Consider the following 17,957-nt stretch of genomic DNA (forward strand, 5'->3'; position numbering starts at 1 on the left):
CTCACAAAACTGACCCATCTGTAAATAGTTATTCATACACACGACCATATTTAACTCCAGTACTCTATTAAGGTTAATATGGAGGTTAAATAAGGGCACACGCCAAACTAGAAATTTACAAAACGACCCTTTATGTTTTACAATCCCTGTAAACCATTGAGATTATCTATGGCATAGCTATTTAAAAAGGCACATTTCATAAATCTTATTTGTAATGCACTATAAAATGAATGGAAAAACTCCTGAATACTTATGGATTTGGCCCTTCTTTCCCACAATAGGCGCGTTCACACCGCAGTACTTGTCCTACTTTAGTTCCGATATAGTTCCAAAATGTTGCGTTCACACAAAAAAGAGCCGGAACTCAAATTAGTTCATGAGAACCTTTTCACCCCCTTTATCGTCCCTGCTAGAGAGCAGGGACTTTCGTGGGAGACAAAGGTTCCTATGTCTGATTGGCTGGGCGGATTGCAAACCACGCCCCCCATTTTATTATCCTCGCATTAGCATTATTAGCATTGGCCCAGCGCAGAAACGCAGAGACTAACTTATGGCAACACAAAATAAAATATGGGAGCGGTGGAGATGAGGAGGTGTCGGCGTTCTGGCGATTTACTCGGAAGGCTGCTGGGAGTCCCAGCAGCTTCTACTGAAGCCAATCCCCAACTCCGGGGACTTCCGGCCGGGGACTTTGGGCGGCAGTATACGCCGTGAAGTGGTTTGCGGCCTGCCAGTAAACCCAAAGCAGAAGAAGAAGAAGTGACGTCAGCGGCTTCATTTGCCTAATCCTCCCCCAGGGATTTATTCCGGTGTGAACGCGATCTGTACTTAGTTCATGAGAACTAAAGAGTTCTCATGAACTAAGTTCTCATGAACCTTTAGGCGCATTCACACCGAAGTACTTTTCCCACAAAGGTTCATGAGAACTCTTTAGTTCTCATGAACTAAGTACAGATCGCGTTCACACCGGAATAAATCCATGGGGGAGGATTAGGCAAATGAAGCCGCTGACGTCACTTCTTCTTCTTCTGCTTTGGGTTTACTGGCAGGCCGCAAACCACTTCACGGCGTATACTGGGGACTCCCAGCAGCTTCTACTGAAGCCTTCCGAGTAAATCGCTAGAACGCCGACACCTCCTCATCTCCACCGCTCCCATGTTTTATTTTGTGTTGCCATAAGTTAGTCTCTCTGCGTTTCTGCGCTGGGCTAATGCTAATAATGCTAATGCGAGGATAATAAAACGGCGGCTTCACAACAATTTTTGGGAGTTTTACGGGGCGTGGTTTGCAATCCGCCCAGCCAATCAGACATAGGAACCTTTTTCTCACACGAAAGTCCCTGCTCTCTAGCAGGGACGGAAAAGGGGGTAAAAAGGTTCTCATGAACTAATTTGAGTTCTGGCTCTTTTTGGTGTGAACGCAACATTTCGGAACTATATCGGAACTAAAGTGGGAAAAGTACTGCGGTGTGAACACGCCTATTGTTTCATTTATTTATTTTTTATTGTGATGAAGTCTTGAGCATGGAAAAGAAGGATGTCTCAGACAGGAAATAAATAACTCAATATATATTTTAAGCTTAAATGATTTATTTAGGGCATATTAGATAGGAATGTCATGTCAAGTAAGGTTTGACATTTTTCATAATGCTTAAAGAAATGTAATAGGACAAAGGGAATACAAAATCAGATATCACTTTGAACTGCGCTGGTATTCTTCAAAATGTAAATGCACACTATTATAATAGAAAACAGTAACAGGAATCACTACACCAGTCTTCAGTAATAGGGAGGACTAACTAGCCCACATTAACTCTCTTTCTCCTGGCGACAGTGTGTCCCATTCAGAGCTAGCTGAATGGCCCGTTTATGAACATGCCTCAGACTGTAATAAGTTCCAGAGCCTCCAGCAGAAAAAAAACTAGCTTTAAGTAGCCCACTCCCTAAGAAACCTCTGAATTGGAGAGATGGAAAAGTCAGCACATAAACACACACTGAGCTGGGACATGCCTACGTACAAGCTATGGGACGGCAAAACTGAGTAGGCACATGTTGGTTTTGGTTCAACATTAAGGAACAAATGAAAATGTTCACAGGCAAACTAAGGGGCTGGGTGATGCAGCATGCCGTCTATAATGGCTTTGAGAAATAATGTTGTACACAACTACAGGAGGATTTATTTAAGGTTAAAACTGTTTGAATTGAAATGTAAAATAACTTTGTTAGAATTGGTTGGTATCTATATCTCAAATAACTATGAATACATGACTAAAGTTCTAAAACGTATTGACCTGTCTAAGGTTTATTTGAGAGCGTCAGAGAAGGAAAAGGGAGGTCATGAAGAAAGATCACAGCAATGGACAGTAAGAAGAGAACAGAGGGAACTAGAACCCCTGAGAAATGTTGAGGAGGCATCAGGAGTACTGGAACACAAGATAAAAAAAAATGGGCTGATTAAAAGAGAAACGGGCTTCAAATAGAAAAAAGTATAAACCAATGGAATGGCTTGGAAGTCAAAGGCCCCTTGTTTCCCCTGGCAACCAAATCAGAATCCTTGTAAACTGTTAAGGTTGTTAACAACTTTTTCAATGTTAGTTTTGAAAACAAGACTTTCTGCCTTATGTTCTCCTACCTCCACCAACTAGCCAACTAGCCGTTTGTAACATAATATGAATTGAAGACTTTTTGAGGGATTCAATAAAAAGCATTAAGTGTATTTTCTGGTAAAAATGGATTGTGTGTTTCCAGTGAGAAACATGGAAGAAGCTCAATAATATTAATATCAATGAGCTGGAGGTAGACTAAATGAGGAACCACCTGTCTGGTTGTCATCAAGGAAGAGAAGGTAAAGACTCAGAGGGTCTTGAACCATTTCTACCGGTTTGCCTAAATGCTGCACTCTTTCTCATCTGCTCTCCTCCCTGTACACCAACTCGACTCTCTAGCTCCTGAAGTTGGCAGATAACTTCATCCACCTCAGAGGATGTACTTCCTGCATCAGCTGACAAGGTCAACCTGGCACTGGCAGAGACAATGATGGTGCACTTTTACACCGCCATCATTGAGTCCATCCTCACGTCCTCCATCACTAGCTAGGAATGCTCTTACAGTTGTGAATAGGGGCGACCGCAGTGTATCATTCGCTCTGCTGAGAAGTGCAATCTGCTGTCCATCCAGGAACTGTACACTTCTAAAATCCTTATAAAGGTATGATAGCTGACCCCAAACAGCTGGGAACAAGCTTTTTGAATAACTCTCCTCTTGTAGGAGGCTACAGTCCATCAGGACTTAAACCTGACACTCAGTGTTTCCGCCAGACCAGGGCTGAGAGGGCGTCTACCCCGAGAGACGTCACGTCGTGTCACGTGACTTGAATTTTGAATTGAGCTGTCCCTTAAGTTATAGATACTATCTCTTTACGTATTAGTGATGGGAATTCTCGCTTTTTTTAGTGAGCCGGATCATTTGGCTCGGCTCACTAAGAAGAGCCGGTTCTTTCGGCTCCTAAACGGCTCTTCATGTTACCACAGTTTACCACGGAGCCTCAGTTTCGTCGCTGCGAGGCTCTGGCGCTCACAGTTCACGCGCATGCTCCACTAGCATGCTCCACTAGCATGCTCCACTAGCATGCTCCACTAGCACCCCCCGTCAAGGCTTGCCGGCAGTACACTTTCCGTCACAGGAACATGCTTTGCTGGCGGCAAAAATAAGCCCACCAGACTCCTTTGTCCCTCCAACAGAGGGATGTCCTTGTCCTTTTTCGTCATTTCAAGCGATAAAAGCTCGATCTTCTCTCTAATTATTTATTTTTTTGGACGCCCTCGGCTCGAGTTCAGGGCGTTCCGAGCTGAATAAGGGCGTCAAATGACGGCAAGACGCAGCCCTGGCGGAAACGCTGCTCACACCTAAAAAAGAGATTATTTCTGACTGCACTGAGCCTCATCCCCCACTGACATTTCTGATTCTGAAATTGGATGGGACACATCACTCAAACACATCTGTAACCAGGAAACACAGACTATATTTTGATATTCGCCACAGTTCAGATGGATACCAACGATATCCGATTTACCTTTTGGATATCAAACGTCATCACTTTATCGTGCTAGGTGTCAACATTAGCATACAGTTTCTTGGGACTTTGACCTTTAAGAATCCAATGCTAGCCAGCTCAAACATAAATCCACATGGATATTTGTGGCAAATTTGATTAAAATATCCCTCTTGGCATCAATGAGATATAACTCTCACGATAATGGGATAGACGGATAATTAGAAAACATAACTTCAGGCATTGCTGAGACCAGTATTGAAGCAAAAAGAAGGTAGACTAAAATACAACATTTTGAAGGAAATTAGAGTGCTGCTATCACATTGATTTTCAATCTATCACAGGGAAATGGTGTGTGGAAAAGAAAATCGAAAAATCAATAAAATGACAACCTACCAGCATCACAGCGTAGCTACACAACACAACATTATTGATTATAGGTTTTGAACACTATTGAACCTTTTCGAAAGAGATGGAGAACCTTGATCACGAATGAAGTGGAAAAGAAGACGTCAGTCACAGTGCTTTCTACCGGTACAAGCTTAACTTCAGAGTGTACGATTGTTGAAGGATGATGAAATCAGCTGTGTGATGTGCACATTGACATCTGTGTTTGTGCTTAAACACAGAAGAGTCTTTATAGTGTCCTCATAATTCAACACACACAGATGATTTCTGAAGTGATTGTACAATGAGTCTTCACTTACAAACGATAAAATATGTCCTATAGGCTCTTATATCCAAATACTAAACAGTTGCTGTTCAAGAAGCCCTGTATCTTCATGGATACATGCTCAAGTCATTGCAAAACCATCTTGTCTTTTAAAAAGGGCCTTTAAAGTATATACTGAAACAGTCATAGCAAAGATATCTTTACATTGTATCTTTAGTAAACAATATCAAAGGATCCACATAACAGTGAATGTCCAAAAGACAACAGCAGTGTATTGTTGTGTGCCCTGAAGATACTATACCGTCTACTACTGTTTTACAGAACAACACTGAATTTCTTTGTTCATTTGTACCATTGCCTGAAAGGTGATGAATATTTGCAGCCTTAGATACACACTTTGCAATACATTGTGGCACTCGTGATTTAAAATGCATGTCAGACAATTTATCTTATTGTCATGGGATTTAATAAATAGTATCACTCACGCATTGGATTAAGAACTTAATAATTGTATGCGTCAAGTTCGACCAATGAACAGCCCATAGAAGCTTTGCTCTGCTGCGGCACTTACAAGGGTTTTTCTTGTAAATCTTTCTACAAGAATAACACCAATAATTGCAGCTGTTCTTCTTGTGTGGATTAAGGTTTCAGCTTTTTGAGATCATACATACAAACTCTGACAAAAAAATGCTAAAGCTAGAGCTTTTTAACTGATTACCAACAGACAACATTTAAGTATACATCTCACTCAGCTCATTCAATGCTTCAGATTCAGCAATAAAAGCCTTCAGGCTAGGACCTCTTCCTGGATGAGGCCATTACATGCGCAGGGAGTGAGAGAGGGATAAGGCAGGCAGAGTCAGAACAGGGTGGGATAGGAGGGAGGGGCAGCACTGGAGCGGGCCTGGGCTTGAATGCTCCATTGAGGTTTGGTGTTTTGATGGAAAACTGTGGCAGAGCTGGGCCAACTACAGCTACAGTGGCAGTAAGAGAGGCCAGGACCAGACCAGACCACGAGAAAGAGACAAACAGTAAAAAAGGGAGGGACAGACAGCCCTGAGGGAGCAGGACTCTGACACACAGACATTGCTGTGAAAGGGTCTCCTAAACTAAAGAGGAAGGAAAACGGTGAACAATAAGGAACTAGATCAACGCATGCAAGATTCAGGGGAAACACTTCAGGCTATTCTCAGTTCCTGAAACAGAGAAAGGCAGATATATATATATATATATATATATATATATATATATATATATATATAGATAGAAATGTAGCTAAAAGTTGAATTATAAGTAGCTTATTCAACATTTTAAAAGAGGCAGCACAAAAAACTACATACTGATCTTGAGGACACGAGTTTGCAGGATAAACTGGCTTTACCAAAGTTGTTTTAGATACTTGATAAAGTAAGCTTTACTCTGACTTTTTCCTTGTCAGACAATGCTGCTGTTGTGGTTTGTGTTATATGGAGTTGCTGCAGTAAACTGGAGTTTCTAACCAAAAGCCGAGCAACACAGGTCACAGCACAGGTGTTGTTGATGCAGTAAGAGGTGGGGCCTGTCTGAAACTGGGAGAGGATTGGACCGCTTTGAGAGAGAGATCAGACTGAGGTGCGTTTCATTCTAGTAGATGAAATACAACATAACCTTGCAAAAAATCCTTAGATGTTAGATTACTCAGGGAAGCTTTGCAGAGCTGGAGTGTAACTCTTTGGTGACAGTGCAATGTCCTCAGCTGGGTTTTTTGCTGAGTCATGCCACTGGCCTGCCACGTATCCTATGGAGCTGGCAATATCTCCCGCTCAGCCTGCCATCCATTCATCCCACCTCTTTAAAGCTGCTCTGTGATTCTATCTCAATGGTGTAATGATACAGTCTCTCCAAGAGCCTGATTCATGCTTGCAGCCTGCCAAAGGGAGAGAACACACACACCGCTTATAATCTAATCTATATACCTGAGTCACACAATGTGGTGCACACACAAACACGCAGACAGTATTACGTCACTACTTTCCACTCCCTGCCACTGAAAAGGAAGTAGTCTACACCCACATATACCCCTTTCCAACCAAACCAGTTCCCGTTTAGGCTCCGTGCTTTTCTGGTTCCGAACTAGTTCTTATTTTTAGCCCTGGTTGTGTTTCCACTGCCCACAGCCCGACTGGTGCTGCGTCATGACATCACCGCTTACGTCGCTGATTTTCTCAGCAACGCCGGTCATAACAACAACAATGGGTTACTGTGTTGGGTCGATGCTCATGTTGCTATTAATCATACGAAGCCAGATAAAACATTATATTCTTTCCCAGAGTGCAGTGGTTCATTGTTTATTAATGTGGTTCAGCGGCATATACTGACTGCTGCAGTGCTGCTCGTCCACCGGCGTTTGTCTACCGTTAACTCACGGCAGCATCTGCTGGAAAGCAGTAATTCACTCTTTTACTGTCACACAAGCAACTAATGCATATCCCCTAACCCCATTAGTGAATGTGTTTTAGTCTGAATTAACGCTTTTTGGCATCACAACACCATTATTAAAGTTTCTCTGGTATTAGTCAGGTGATGTTAGCATAGCCACTGAAGCTCATCTGACTATCTTGACTGTTTGTTGTTATCATATTTTGGCAAAGGCGTTTTCTACAGGCATATTTTACTTTATGATTTTACTTGTGTAGCCCATGTACTGATTCAACCCGATAGCTGCTATAATAAAAAACAACAAGAAAACGTATGAGGCAGTGTGCTGGTCTTCAAAACGTGAAATAACTGTGAAACGGATGGTCATTAAAAGCAAGGTAAAAACAAAAAGCATCACACTATGCCTGGTTAGTAGGGATGCACGATATTGGTTTTTTGAAACTGATACCGATACCGATACCGATAACTTCCTGCTTCTCAAGACCGATACCGATACCGATAACCGATAATAATATAATATAATATATATATATATTAGGGGTGTAACGGTTCACAAACATTTCGGTTCGGTTTTTTGGTCACGGTTCGGTTCGGTACAGCAGAATTTTTTTTCACAAAACAAAATATATATATATATATTTTTATTATTATTATTAAACTGTAAATAATGTATTCACTCAAATAAATACAAAATATAATAAAATGAACATTAAGGTGCAGCATTTCGATGAACTGAAATAATCTGTATTTGAACTGTACTAGCACCTAAGCAGCCAGTTTGACATTAGGACTTGCTTGTCATTGTATTTTCATGTTTTTTTAAAAGAAAAATGAACTTGTCCACATTGCTTGCCGAAAGGGCAGATCTGCTGGCACTAAAAAAGTCTCCTGCTGTGGAGAACACCCTCTCGCTAGGGACGGAGGTAGCAGATACAGCCAGGTAGCGCTTTGCTAACATGGCAACATAAGGATATTTGGCGTGTGTAATAGCTTTAGCTCGGTCTGAACTCTCTGCGAGCGGTGGAGGCTTACATGCTAGCGGGAGTTGGGTTTGCACTTCAGTCTTTTTTCTTTTGGTACCGGTGATATTCACGTTCGGGTGATGCCTTTTCAAGAGTGTGCAAGTTTGATGTATTGCCAGCCGCGTAACCAATTTTAGTTGAACAATGCCGACAAACAGCTTTGGTTCGGTCCACCTGTCTTTGTCCGTCATCCTTGTACTTAACTGCGAAACCAAAATGTTCCCAAACCGGAGACTTCAATGATGCTGGAGGATTTTCGAGCTCAACTTTATCTGCGTTCGCCATTTCGACAGTTCCTCAAATTACTGACTACATTTGAACGCATCCCTGTGACCAGCTCTCATAGTATGCCTCTCGTCCAATGAAATGACTTGCTCGCTCTATGACGCGTTGAACCCAATGTGAGCAAATTACTCTGAATGCTGCGACGCAGCACCTGAGATTCCTTACAAAAAGTTGTTCACGTTCTCAATTTTTTACGCTTAACGTTATATTCGTTCGGTACACACCTGTACCGAACCGAAGGGCCCGTACTGAATAATTTCGGTACGGGTACGTGTACCGTTACACCCCTAATATATATATATTAAATGTACCTGTAGTTTTTGCACACCTGGTGGTAAAAAAAAGACTAGTAGTGAGCAAATGACATGAGCATTACTACTATGAAAAAAACAAAGCCAAGAACAGTTTTGACTCTCGTCAAGCGCCATCATTTCTATGATGAAGTTAGAGATCGTTTTAGCCCTGGGGTCCTCTCTGGCATACTTCTTGCCTTTTTCAAAAGCCTCGTCGATAGGTAAAAGCCCCGGTGCCTTTGCAGCTGGCTTTGGATTCGCCGCTGGTTTAGCAGCGGAGGCGTCTTCGTACGCTTTTAACACACCATCGTAGCGATGGCGATGTTTCAGGTGACTAATCAGGTTGGAAGTATTATAGCTCGTTGCCTTTTTCCCTCCTCGTGGAACTTGTGCATTGCATTTGTTAATACAAATAGCAAGCGAACTATCTAACTCTGAAACTTTGAAATAGTCCCATACTACCGGCGACATGTTTGTTTACTGTCCTGGCTTCACGGCCGCACACCATTTACGTCACAGCCAGGCAGTTAGGGAGCGCTGGATTTGTGAAAAACTCCCCTCTTCCTAAACCACTAATACCACAGTACTGGCAAAACGGGAGGAGCCGAGTGAAAAACAAGCACCCCTCATCCCAATCCACCCACACCGCAGTATTTTGTTCTTTTTTTTTACCCAAAAAATATATTGTATATTATCGGGGCTATTAATACTGTTATCGGGTTTATCGGGATGACGTCATAATTCCTAATATCGGACCAATAATTATCGTGCACCACTACTGGTTAGTGTTTCCTCACTTTTTACAAGTGTGTTGTTGTCACATTGTAGTCACTTTGCTCAGCGCCCCCGCCCCTGCCTCCAGCGTAAGCCTAGCGTATTTGGTTTTGGTTCTTGCCGGGCAGTCAAGTGGGGCCAGATAGGAACCATTTTTGGGGGCCAAGAGCCGGCCCCACTGCGGTGGAAACAGGAAGAACTGGTGCTTAATCGGGCTCTAGCTCCGAACTGGCCCTGGAACAGCTTTGGTGGGAAAGGGGCAAGAGTGATACTCCTTCTTTGAACCCCATTCTGTATTACAGAGTAGTTTAATATCAAACACACTGATGCCACCCTTAACGTGTGACCTGAGTGTAATGACGTACTATTGTTTATCTTGGCTTTAGAAAAGAGAGAGCTTTAAGTGAGTGTCTCAGACAGTCACACACACACACACAGAGAGAGAGAGAGAGAGAGAGAGAGAGAAAGAGAAAGAGAAAGAGAAAGAGAGAGAGAGAGAGAGAGAGAGAGAGAGAGAGAGAGAGAGAGAGAGAGAGAGAGAAGAGAGAGAGAGAGAGTAGAGAGAGAGAGAGAGAGAGATAGAGAGAGAGAGAGAGAGAGATGTGGTGTGTGTTAGAGAGACAAGAGCAATAGCAATGGTGCTCAAGCTACAGCCTCAGGGGGAAAACAGTGCCCTTTCTGCCCCAATAAACCTCATCAGGATTCCTGACAGGAGGGCCGGGGATAGACATTTCTTCACGCTATGCTGTCTGCTGTCCTCCAGCACTGGGAAGGGAGAAGAGGTGGATTAACATGCAACACCGTCAACAATGCTGCTGGTCCTGAGCGCTGTCATGAAAACCTGTCACTTTTAAGTTTACTAAAGTACAGGGTATGTTAAAGTGTCTGCAAGCAAAACATGAACACCTGGAACGGCATACTTTGTAAGCAGGATCTGTTATCCTGCTGTAAAATAAGTATTTGTGTCTGTTTGAAGCTGACCTATAATGACACTGTAGCTGACACAACATGTAGTAAAGGCACATTATTGTCTCATTCTCTCCACAGCTTTACAATGACCCATCTATTACATAACACTCAATAAACATAACCAGCGTAGTGAATGCAATGTTATAGTAGAATAAGTTATTGATCACTTAGGGAAAACATCAAGAAGTTCATGGAGCATCAAGAATATCTTACAATTAATATAAGCATATGTGTAATGATTTAAAAGACATCATCCCATTCCCTACACATTGTATCCCTAACCTTTTTCTATCTTGGCTCTCTAAAATAATTGGACGTTTTTCAGAAAGCTGTGTCCTCACTCTGCCTGCAGGTTGGTGATAGAACCTGTGTTCTGACACTGGTTCTTGTAGAGAAAGTGTAGGGGTGTGTTATTTAGTCTAGTCACCCCTGAATCAGCAGAAACAGGCAGATTAATCACAGACAGTGCTGCAGGTCTTTCTCTACAATACAGACTCTCCTAACACACAGAGACGACATTCATACAGAGCATCCCCTCTCTGAGAGACAGGGACACAAACAGGCCACAGAAATGACAACCAATCAAATACTGATGCTTCTTAACGTCAACCATTCATTTGTTCCTGTAGACAAAGATCCCCCAGACATACAGTAACAAAAGAAACAAATCTGTATTGTATGAATCAATGTAGCGTGAAATAAGGTACTTAACAGCACGGAATCTAAGATAAATCCCCAGCATCACATCTCTTGGGGCAGTCTGCAGAATAGCGTGGCTTTCCAAGTGTCACAGTTAGCTTGGAGGCACTAGCCTAGTTCATGGTTACAAAACCCTTAAATGGACATGTGAAGACATGGCACTTGGGCAAGACAGCTCTTTACCCGTGTCCCCTTTTTCTCCATTGTAGTGATTCTGTCTTTTGTGAAGTGAAAGTAATGTTTGGGCCCTGAAGCTCTATCGGCGAATGGGGCCGGATTGTAGAGGGTGTCCACAAGCATCAGCATCACAGGGCTCGGTGATAGACACCAACTCCTCCAGCACTCAGAGCCACGGCTAATGCTTAGACTTTACCCACAATCCAACATCACTACCCCTGGGGCATCGCCCGTTTCTTTCTCCCTCTCCTTTGATATTTCCCGTTTTCCTTTTTAAACTAGGGTTGTTGCGACTCAAACCACTAAAAGAAAAATCATGAATACGATAGAAACAACAAGACCCTTATTAAACCACAAATGGACAACCCAATCCCACTTTTCATTTGTACTTGCTTATCTGTGAAGGCATATTTGTTGCAAGAGTAAATGCTCTATATACGGTAATGAAAAAATAGATGCAATAATTTGAAGAAAGGGGCAGATTAAAGAAAATAAAGGAATAACTGATGGATGTGATCGCAATAATGAGTGAAAAGGGCTGAAATGGGGCCTGACAAGAATGACAAGTATGGTGAGAGTTGGTGTGTGTCTGCAAAAGTGACATCCAGGTGTGAGCATAGTCTTCCTCAGTTCCCCATTTACATTACACAAATAAACAAAATCTAGTCTCTCATTCGGGGCTGAATTCTGGTAGATACTAAGTTGCAATACAAGCAATTCAGGTAGCTGTTGAAATAATCCTCTTTGAACGCAGCGTCTCACCTAACTCGCATGGTATTGCAGCGGTGTTGCGGCATAGAGAATATAAAGCCACCCACCTTAGATTGTGGGAGTCTGGTCAATAACAACATCTATTTCCAGAGCCCTGTGTCGAATCGCATCACTGACAACTGTAATTTCAATGTTAGCATAATTCCAGGTTGGCAACAGGATAAATGACAACATAGCAATATGATGGACCACTTAATTAGTACTGGCATTTAAAACCATAATTCACATCAGATGGGGTAAAGACGCCCATTACAGGAGTAAGGGACTAACGGTAAGGACTAAGGAGTCAAAGTGCCACTGTTATGGATCAATACGTTTCTCCTTTCAAGATTTCAAAATGGAAAGGCTTTATCGTCATATGCACTACAGTTACAGTGCAGTTGTTTTCATTGAACACTTCATGCCAGGCTTCTCCAACAGTGGACGATATACAATATCAAATCAAGTTTTATTTATATACCACAATATACTTATGATATAAAGAAATACAAAAAGTGAAATAGTGCATCAAATTGAACTGTTGATTAATGAAGGTGTCTGTACGTGTTCTTGTGATGGCAGATGTAACCATGAAGATAACAGTCGGTGTACTTAAACGCCGTAAATAATTTTCCTTTCTTCTCAAATATATCCAAGTCTTGGACACATCATGTCACCAACGACCGTGATATTTTCAAATTATTTTTGAATGTGGCAAACACCCAGTCTCCACATAAGATCTTATACCAAGCTGTTGAAATCATTGTAAATCAATGATCCACTTTGCATCCAACTGCTTTTCACCTTTCCGCTGTGCATATGGAGGTCCTGCATCCATTATGTATAGAAACCATAACACAGCAAGATACATTTTTGCTTTCAAAACAAACGCAGGTCGTTGTTAGATCTTGAGCCAAGAAATATTTAAAATGCATCGGCTTGCTTTGACCTTAAAATGCTGTGACAAACATTTGTAATGAGGAGAAAGGCCTTCAGGCTACAACAAGTGAGCTAAATGTATAGTTCTCAATTATTGAGAGGATTTTGTCTCTGCTCCTGATTTGAATGTTAGGGAGAGAGCGCTTTTTTTATGATCTTGAAAATCCCATTATTTTAATTGATATCTAGCTTGAATTGTATGCTCTGTTCCATTTCATATGTGTTGATTCAATAATTGAAGAAATTGCCTATAACTTGAACTAGAGTAGAATTTCTGCAAGTCTGCAAAAGTTGCATTTTATTCTCTCAGTTTTGGCAAACATGTATAGATAATAATTATCCTTGGCATGCTGAGCAGGAGCCTGTGCACTTCTGATCAGAGCTTAGACTGAACTCTGGGTACTCATCTTAATGCAGAGCGAAGAGCAGCTGACACAGCTTCCCTAGTATCCGTGCTGACTACATGGAGTTGAAGCATACTGCATTATAAGGGCGGAATGCCAAATACAGCAGACGCATTCAGGCAGACCCAGCTGTCAGAACCCCTCCTTAAAGGATGCATACTACAGTAAGGCCCATTTCAACTCCAGTTCCACATTATCATCACTTAGCTATGACAAAATTAGTTTATTATTCAAATCATATCTTTTGATTAAAAAAATAACGATTTCAATTATAGATCTTATTTGATGTATAAATCCATTTTATGGATGCAGAATTGCAAATGTGTCTTTTCTTTCTGTTTCATTTTATTGTAATGGTCTCGTCAAAACCAACAATCTGAAGACATCATCATTGCCACAAAAAGGAGTGATCAACGTCGCCCAATCATTGACATTATCAACAGTTATGTAAGAGTCGTCAATGATAATAAATGAATGAATAACAAACTGTTAGATGCAACTCTTTTCATACAATGCACACATAACACACTTTTCCTCCAACAGGTTAACAATGAGGACAAAGTTGGACCAGCCTCCCTGGATGTACCTGAGCTACTATGGTACTCTGGACAGCCAGTTTGCTCCCACTAAAAGCTATTGTTTACTATTAGTGATGTCACTAGCACCAGTTCCCGGGAGGGCCTCAGGGGGGGGTGGGAAAAACGTGGAGATCAGCAGAACTCTATGACAAAGAGCTAGCAGCACACTAAACTGACCCATCGGCTGGCAGCCCAACCCCAATGGATGTTGGATGCATACTCCCACCACAGCCAACAGAGCGAAAACAAACTGCACAACACCACACATAGTGGAGGGACAGCCAGGGACGAGACATATAGATGGACTTAAGAAGAGAGGGAAAGACAGACAACACCATAAATCAATAAAGTCATTATCAAGCACTGTGGGAAGCATCCTCCAGAAACGGCTGCAGTCCAAAACATATTTTGTGCAGAGTAACAGAGTTTTCACACAATTCTAGTGTGGATTTTATGACAGTTTTTGAAAACAAAACAAATATATCAACCAATGATCCCTCCAAAGAGATCAACCAATGATCCCTCCAAATATATCAACCAATGATCCCTCCAAAGAGATCAACCAATGATCCCTCCAAAGATATCAACCCCCATACTTTGACTAAAGGGAAGATACTTATACTACCAATGTGTGTAACACAGCCTCAAGATTTCACATGCAGCATGCCTGCAGCAAATTGGAAATGACCAAATATGATGTATGATCTACTACACTGTCTCATAGCAACCTAACCCTGGGTGCTTCATGTTATCGGGAGGATCTCTGTGATTTATATGGCAATCACCCACAGTTTATATTTCAACACTGGTGTGATTCGAAAGCACTGATTTGTTCATGAAAGCACCCAGAGACATGATAGTTCCTCCAGTTGTCTAGACTCTAGTTAATACTGCCATTCACAGAATTAAGGTCATATTATAAAAAGAAAAATAGCTATACAATAGCATTTGGTGCCATCCTGGCAGTGGGGGAGGGGGGTCATATAAAATGGGGTTGGGCTTTTAGCCTCCAGCTCATGCCCTAGCCAGAAGGGTACCTCAAATCCCAACCTGTGCAATAAAGCTTCCCTCTGCTCTAAATCTACAACCACATTCCACTGCATTGGCCTGCTCTCCTTGCAGGTATGTGGGATTCAGGTGGGAAGGCTGGACGCAAAGCAACAGCTTCACTTTTGTTACACTGCGGCGTGCATCATGTGGAATAGAAACCTTGTTATTCTTACAGGTAGAACAAGATAGAGGGATACATTTTCTTGTAAAAATACATTGAGAGAATATTGACCATTTATATCATCATGAGTTATTATGGAATAGACTGGTCCTTCTATCATTTAGTGTGTTCTTTGTGCAAAATATATCCAATATTTTAGTGAAAATGGACAGATGCCTTATTAGACAGGGTGGGTAGATTGGGTTGTTGTGTAAATCCATAGATTGTTTTAATAGGTGTAGGAAAATCTTTAAAGGCTTAGAAGTAATAGGGATGTTAAAGGTGTACATGATCACAGACGATTACTCTCGGGCACACACACATTGGCAGGCCTTCTCAATCCTTGGACAAGTACTACTTTACAGAAAACCCCATTACCCATGCTGAGTTCCGCAGAGTTTCCATCAAGATCTAATGTCCTTCCTTAGTCATTAGATTGTATAACATAGTTATTACAGAGCACATCACCAGAAATAAGTGCTTTATTTGGGACCATGAAAAACATATTTTCATCAGACTGAGAGTTGTGTTACAGATAAATATCATCAAAACAAATCAATAAACTGTAACAGAATACCATGTGATATTACTGTGAAGATGCAGTGAGTGCATGTGGGGAGCAGAGAGGGCATTACAAGAGTATAAAGATGCGTGTAGACTGTACCTGTCAGTGAAGCTGGACTGTGTGTCACTCATTGGGCTTCCGGTTCTAGATTTGCAGCAAATTATATCCGATTAACATTTTCCAGAGTGTGATGAGGCGATTTCCTGGAGCGTCCTTCTCTTGCATTCGTGTGAAGTAGGCAAGGGTTTTCAGAATGGTGTTGATAATAGATGACTTGTAGGACACTGTTGGCTGTTTGCAAGGCACGTCCAAGCACTTGAGAAAACACAAATACTACCTAAACGTTATTTGTCAAAAAACTGAATAGCGAGGAATTACAGTGCAGACCTTAAAACATTAATCGGGGCCTCTGTCGTATTTGCTGTGCAGTCGGATGGTATCCTTCCTCGGCTAAAAACAATATTTTGGCCACAAGAATGAATATACTGCGTCAGTTGGCACAAGTTGTGCTGCATGTATAAACTCCTTGTATGAATTATGTGCATTCACATCCCAGTGTTCCGTCGATACGAAATGTGTAAACGATATGTATTCCAATATATCAGACCCCTTGGCCCTGCGGTGTAGTCAGTCTGCCACCACCCCAGCTCGGCTGAAGATTGGTTCCTAAATTATCTTTGAAGATGATGGAAATCCCTCCAGTCCCATTTGGTATTCCCTGCTCCAAGAAATGCCTGTCTGTGGCTGTTGGGAAGACTCTCCCGTGACCATGAGAATCGCTCAATACCGAGTTTAAACGACCCGTGTTACAAATTAGCAACAACTGCAGCTAATGTTACATCGGTGTTAAACGTTAGATTCAAAAATAAAATGTGTAGGGTGGTATATAGAACAAAAAACAGGATGGCTTTTTAAGAAAACTGTTTCTCACTGAAAGCTGGCTGGCGTTGAATCTCGCCAGCTACCAGCTAACAAAACAGATGAGCTCTTTCAGCAAAAAAAACTTTGCCTCGTACGCTCTTGTTTCGAGTGCAAACTAAGCAAACTCCCGTTCACAACAATGAGCCGGCTAACGACCGAAAACTATATATAAACAGCACGGCATGAATATTTACTGGTTGCGAAATGTCTCTGTATTGTGTCCTTCAAAAAGTCTCCTTGAGCAAAGAAAGTCCAGTGAAGTCGGTTAGCACATCGCAGCGGTCCTTGACTCCATGTTTCCAGAATTCAGTCGTTTCTCGGCAGAATTCCCGTGGATGGAAGAAGGCTAGCTATGTGGCCAGCTAACGGGACATAAAGTCACACCAGTCCTTCGTAAACAACGACAAAAACCCACCGAGGCGGTTAAAACTTTCAGCGAACATCAAACGCTGCTTTTTCCAACGCAAGGGGTTATTTGTAAAAGATAATAACTTTTGCAAAGGTACCAAAAATCCCACTTTCTGCCGCTAGCAACGCCCTAGCCAGCTAGCTGTTGGAGTCCAGTAGTGCTTCACTAACCACTTCCGCCGGGAGATGGGAAAACTCATTTTGTTCAGCATAATGTTGGGGAAGACTGCTGAAAGACAACACGAACATAACACAACACTAACTATGATGCCACTACTTATACCGTTATAACTACACTTGGTAGTAGTAATAGTATTATAGTATTCATTTATTTGTATTTGATTTGTATAGTAGTGAATATTAGATTATGGGAAGAAGAAGGAAGAAAAATGTAGCCTATGTGACCTTCTTTGGAACTGCACCACCAAGTCGATGACAAAAAACACAATTAGAAAAAAATAACAATTTAATAATTCTCAACGGTTTTTTTATAGAGAAATGTTGATTATTTTATAGACCAATAATTACTGACTAGTTATGCCATCTGTATGTAATATTCATTACAATTGTATTTGTGTATTAAACACTGCACCTTAATTGTATATGCTCCAAAATATGCACATTATCTAAAGAAATGTATTTATATGTATAAATCATGTATTTACATTACTACAACACTATTTATGTATGTAACCTCATGCACTTTACTACTCTTTGCACTTTCTAGTTGGATGCAAACTGCATTTCGTTTTACTCTGTGCAAGGACAATAGAGTTGAACTAATCCAAATACAGCTATCCATTAAACTGGTACATTTGTTAA

General features: G+C 41.5%; 1 protein-coding gene across 4 annotated transcripts in view; it reads right to left on the reverse strand.

Moving 5' to 3' along the window:
• Positions 1-17,303, reverse strand: part of arhgef12a (Rho guanine nucleotide exchange factor (GEF) 12a) — a 43,270-nt gene extending 25,967 nt beyond the window's left edge. For all 4 annotated transcript variants that reach the window (XM_034225467.1, XM_034225468.1, XM_034225466.1 and 1 more), the window contains exon 1: positions 15,906-17,303. In XM_034225467.1, coding sequence (XP_034081358.1) covers positions 15,906-15,937 — 32 coding nt within the window. In that variant the 5' untranslated portion in view covers positions 15,938-17,303. The remainder of the gene's footprint in view (positions 1-15,905) is intronic.
• Between the last annotated feature and the right edge of the window lie 654 nt (positions 17,304-17,957).

The sequence above is a fragment of the Gymnodraco acuticeps genome, unplaced genomic scaffold (assembly GCF_902827175.1).
Source record: "Gymnodraco acuticeps unplaced genomic scaffold, fGymAcu1.1, whole genome shotgun sequence".
NCBI classification, from domain to species: domain Eukaryota; kingdom Metazoa; phylum Chordata; class Actinopteri; order Perciformes; family Bathydraconidae; genus Gymnodraco; species Gymnodraco acuticeps.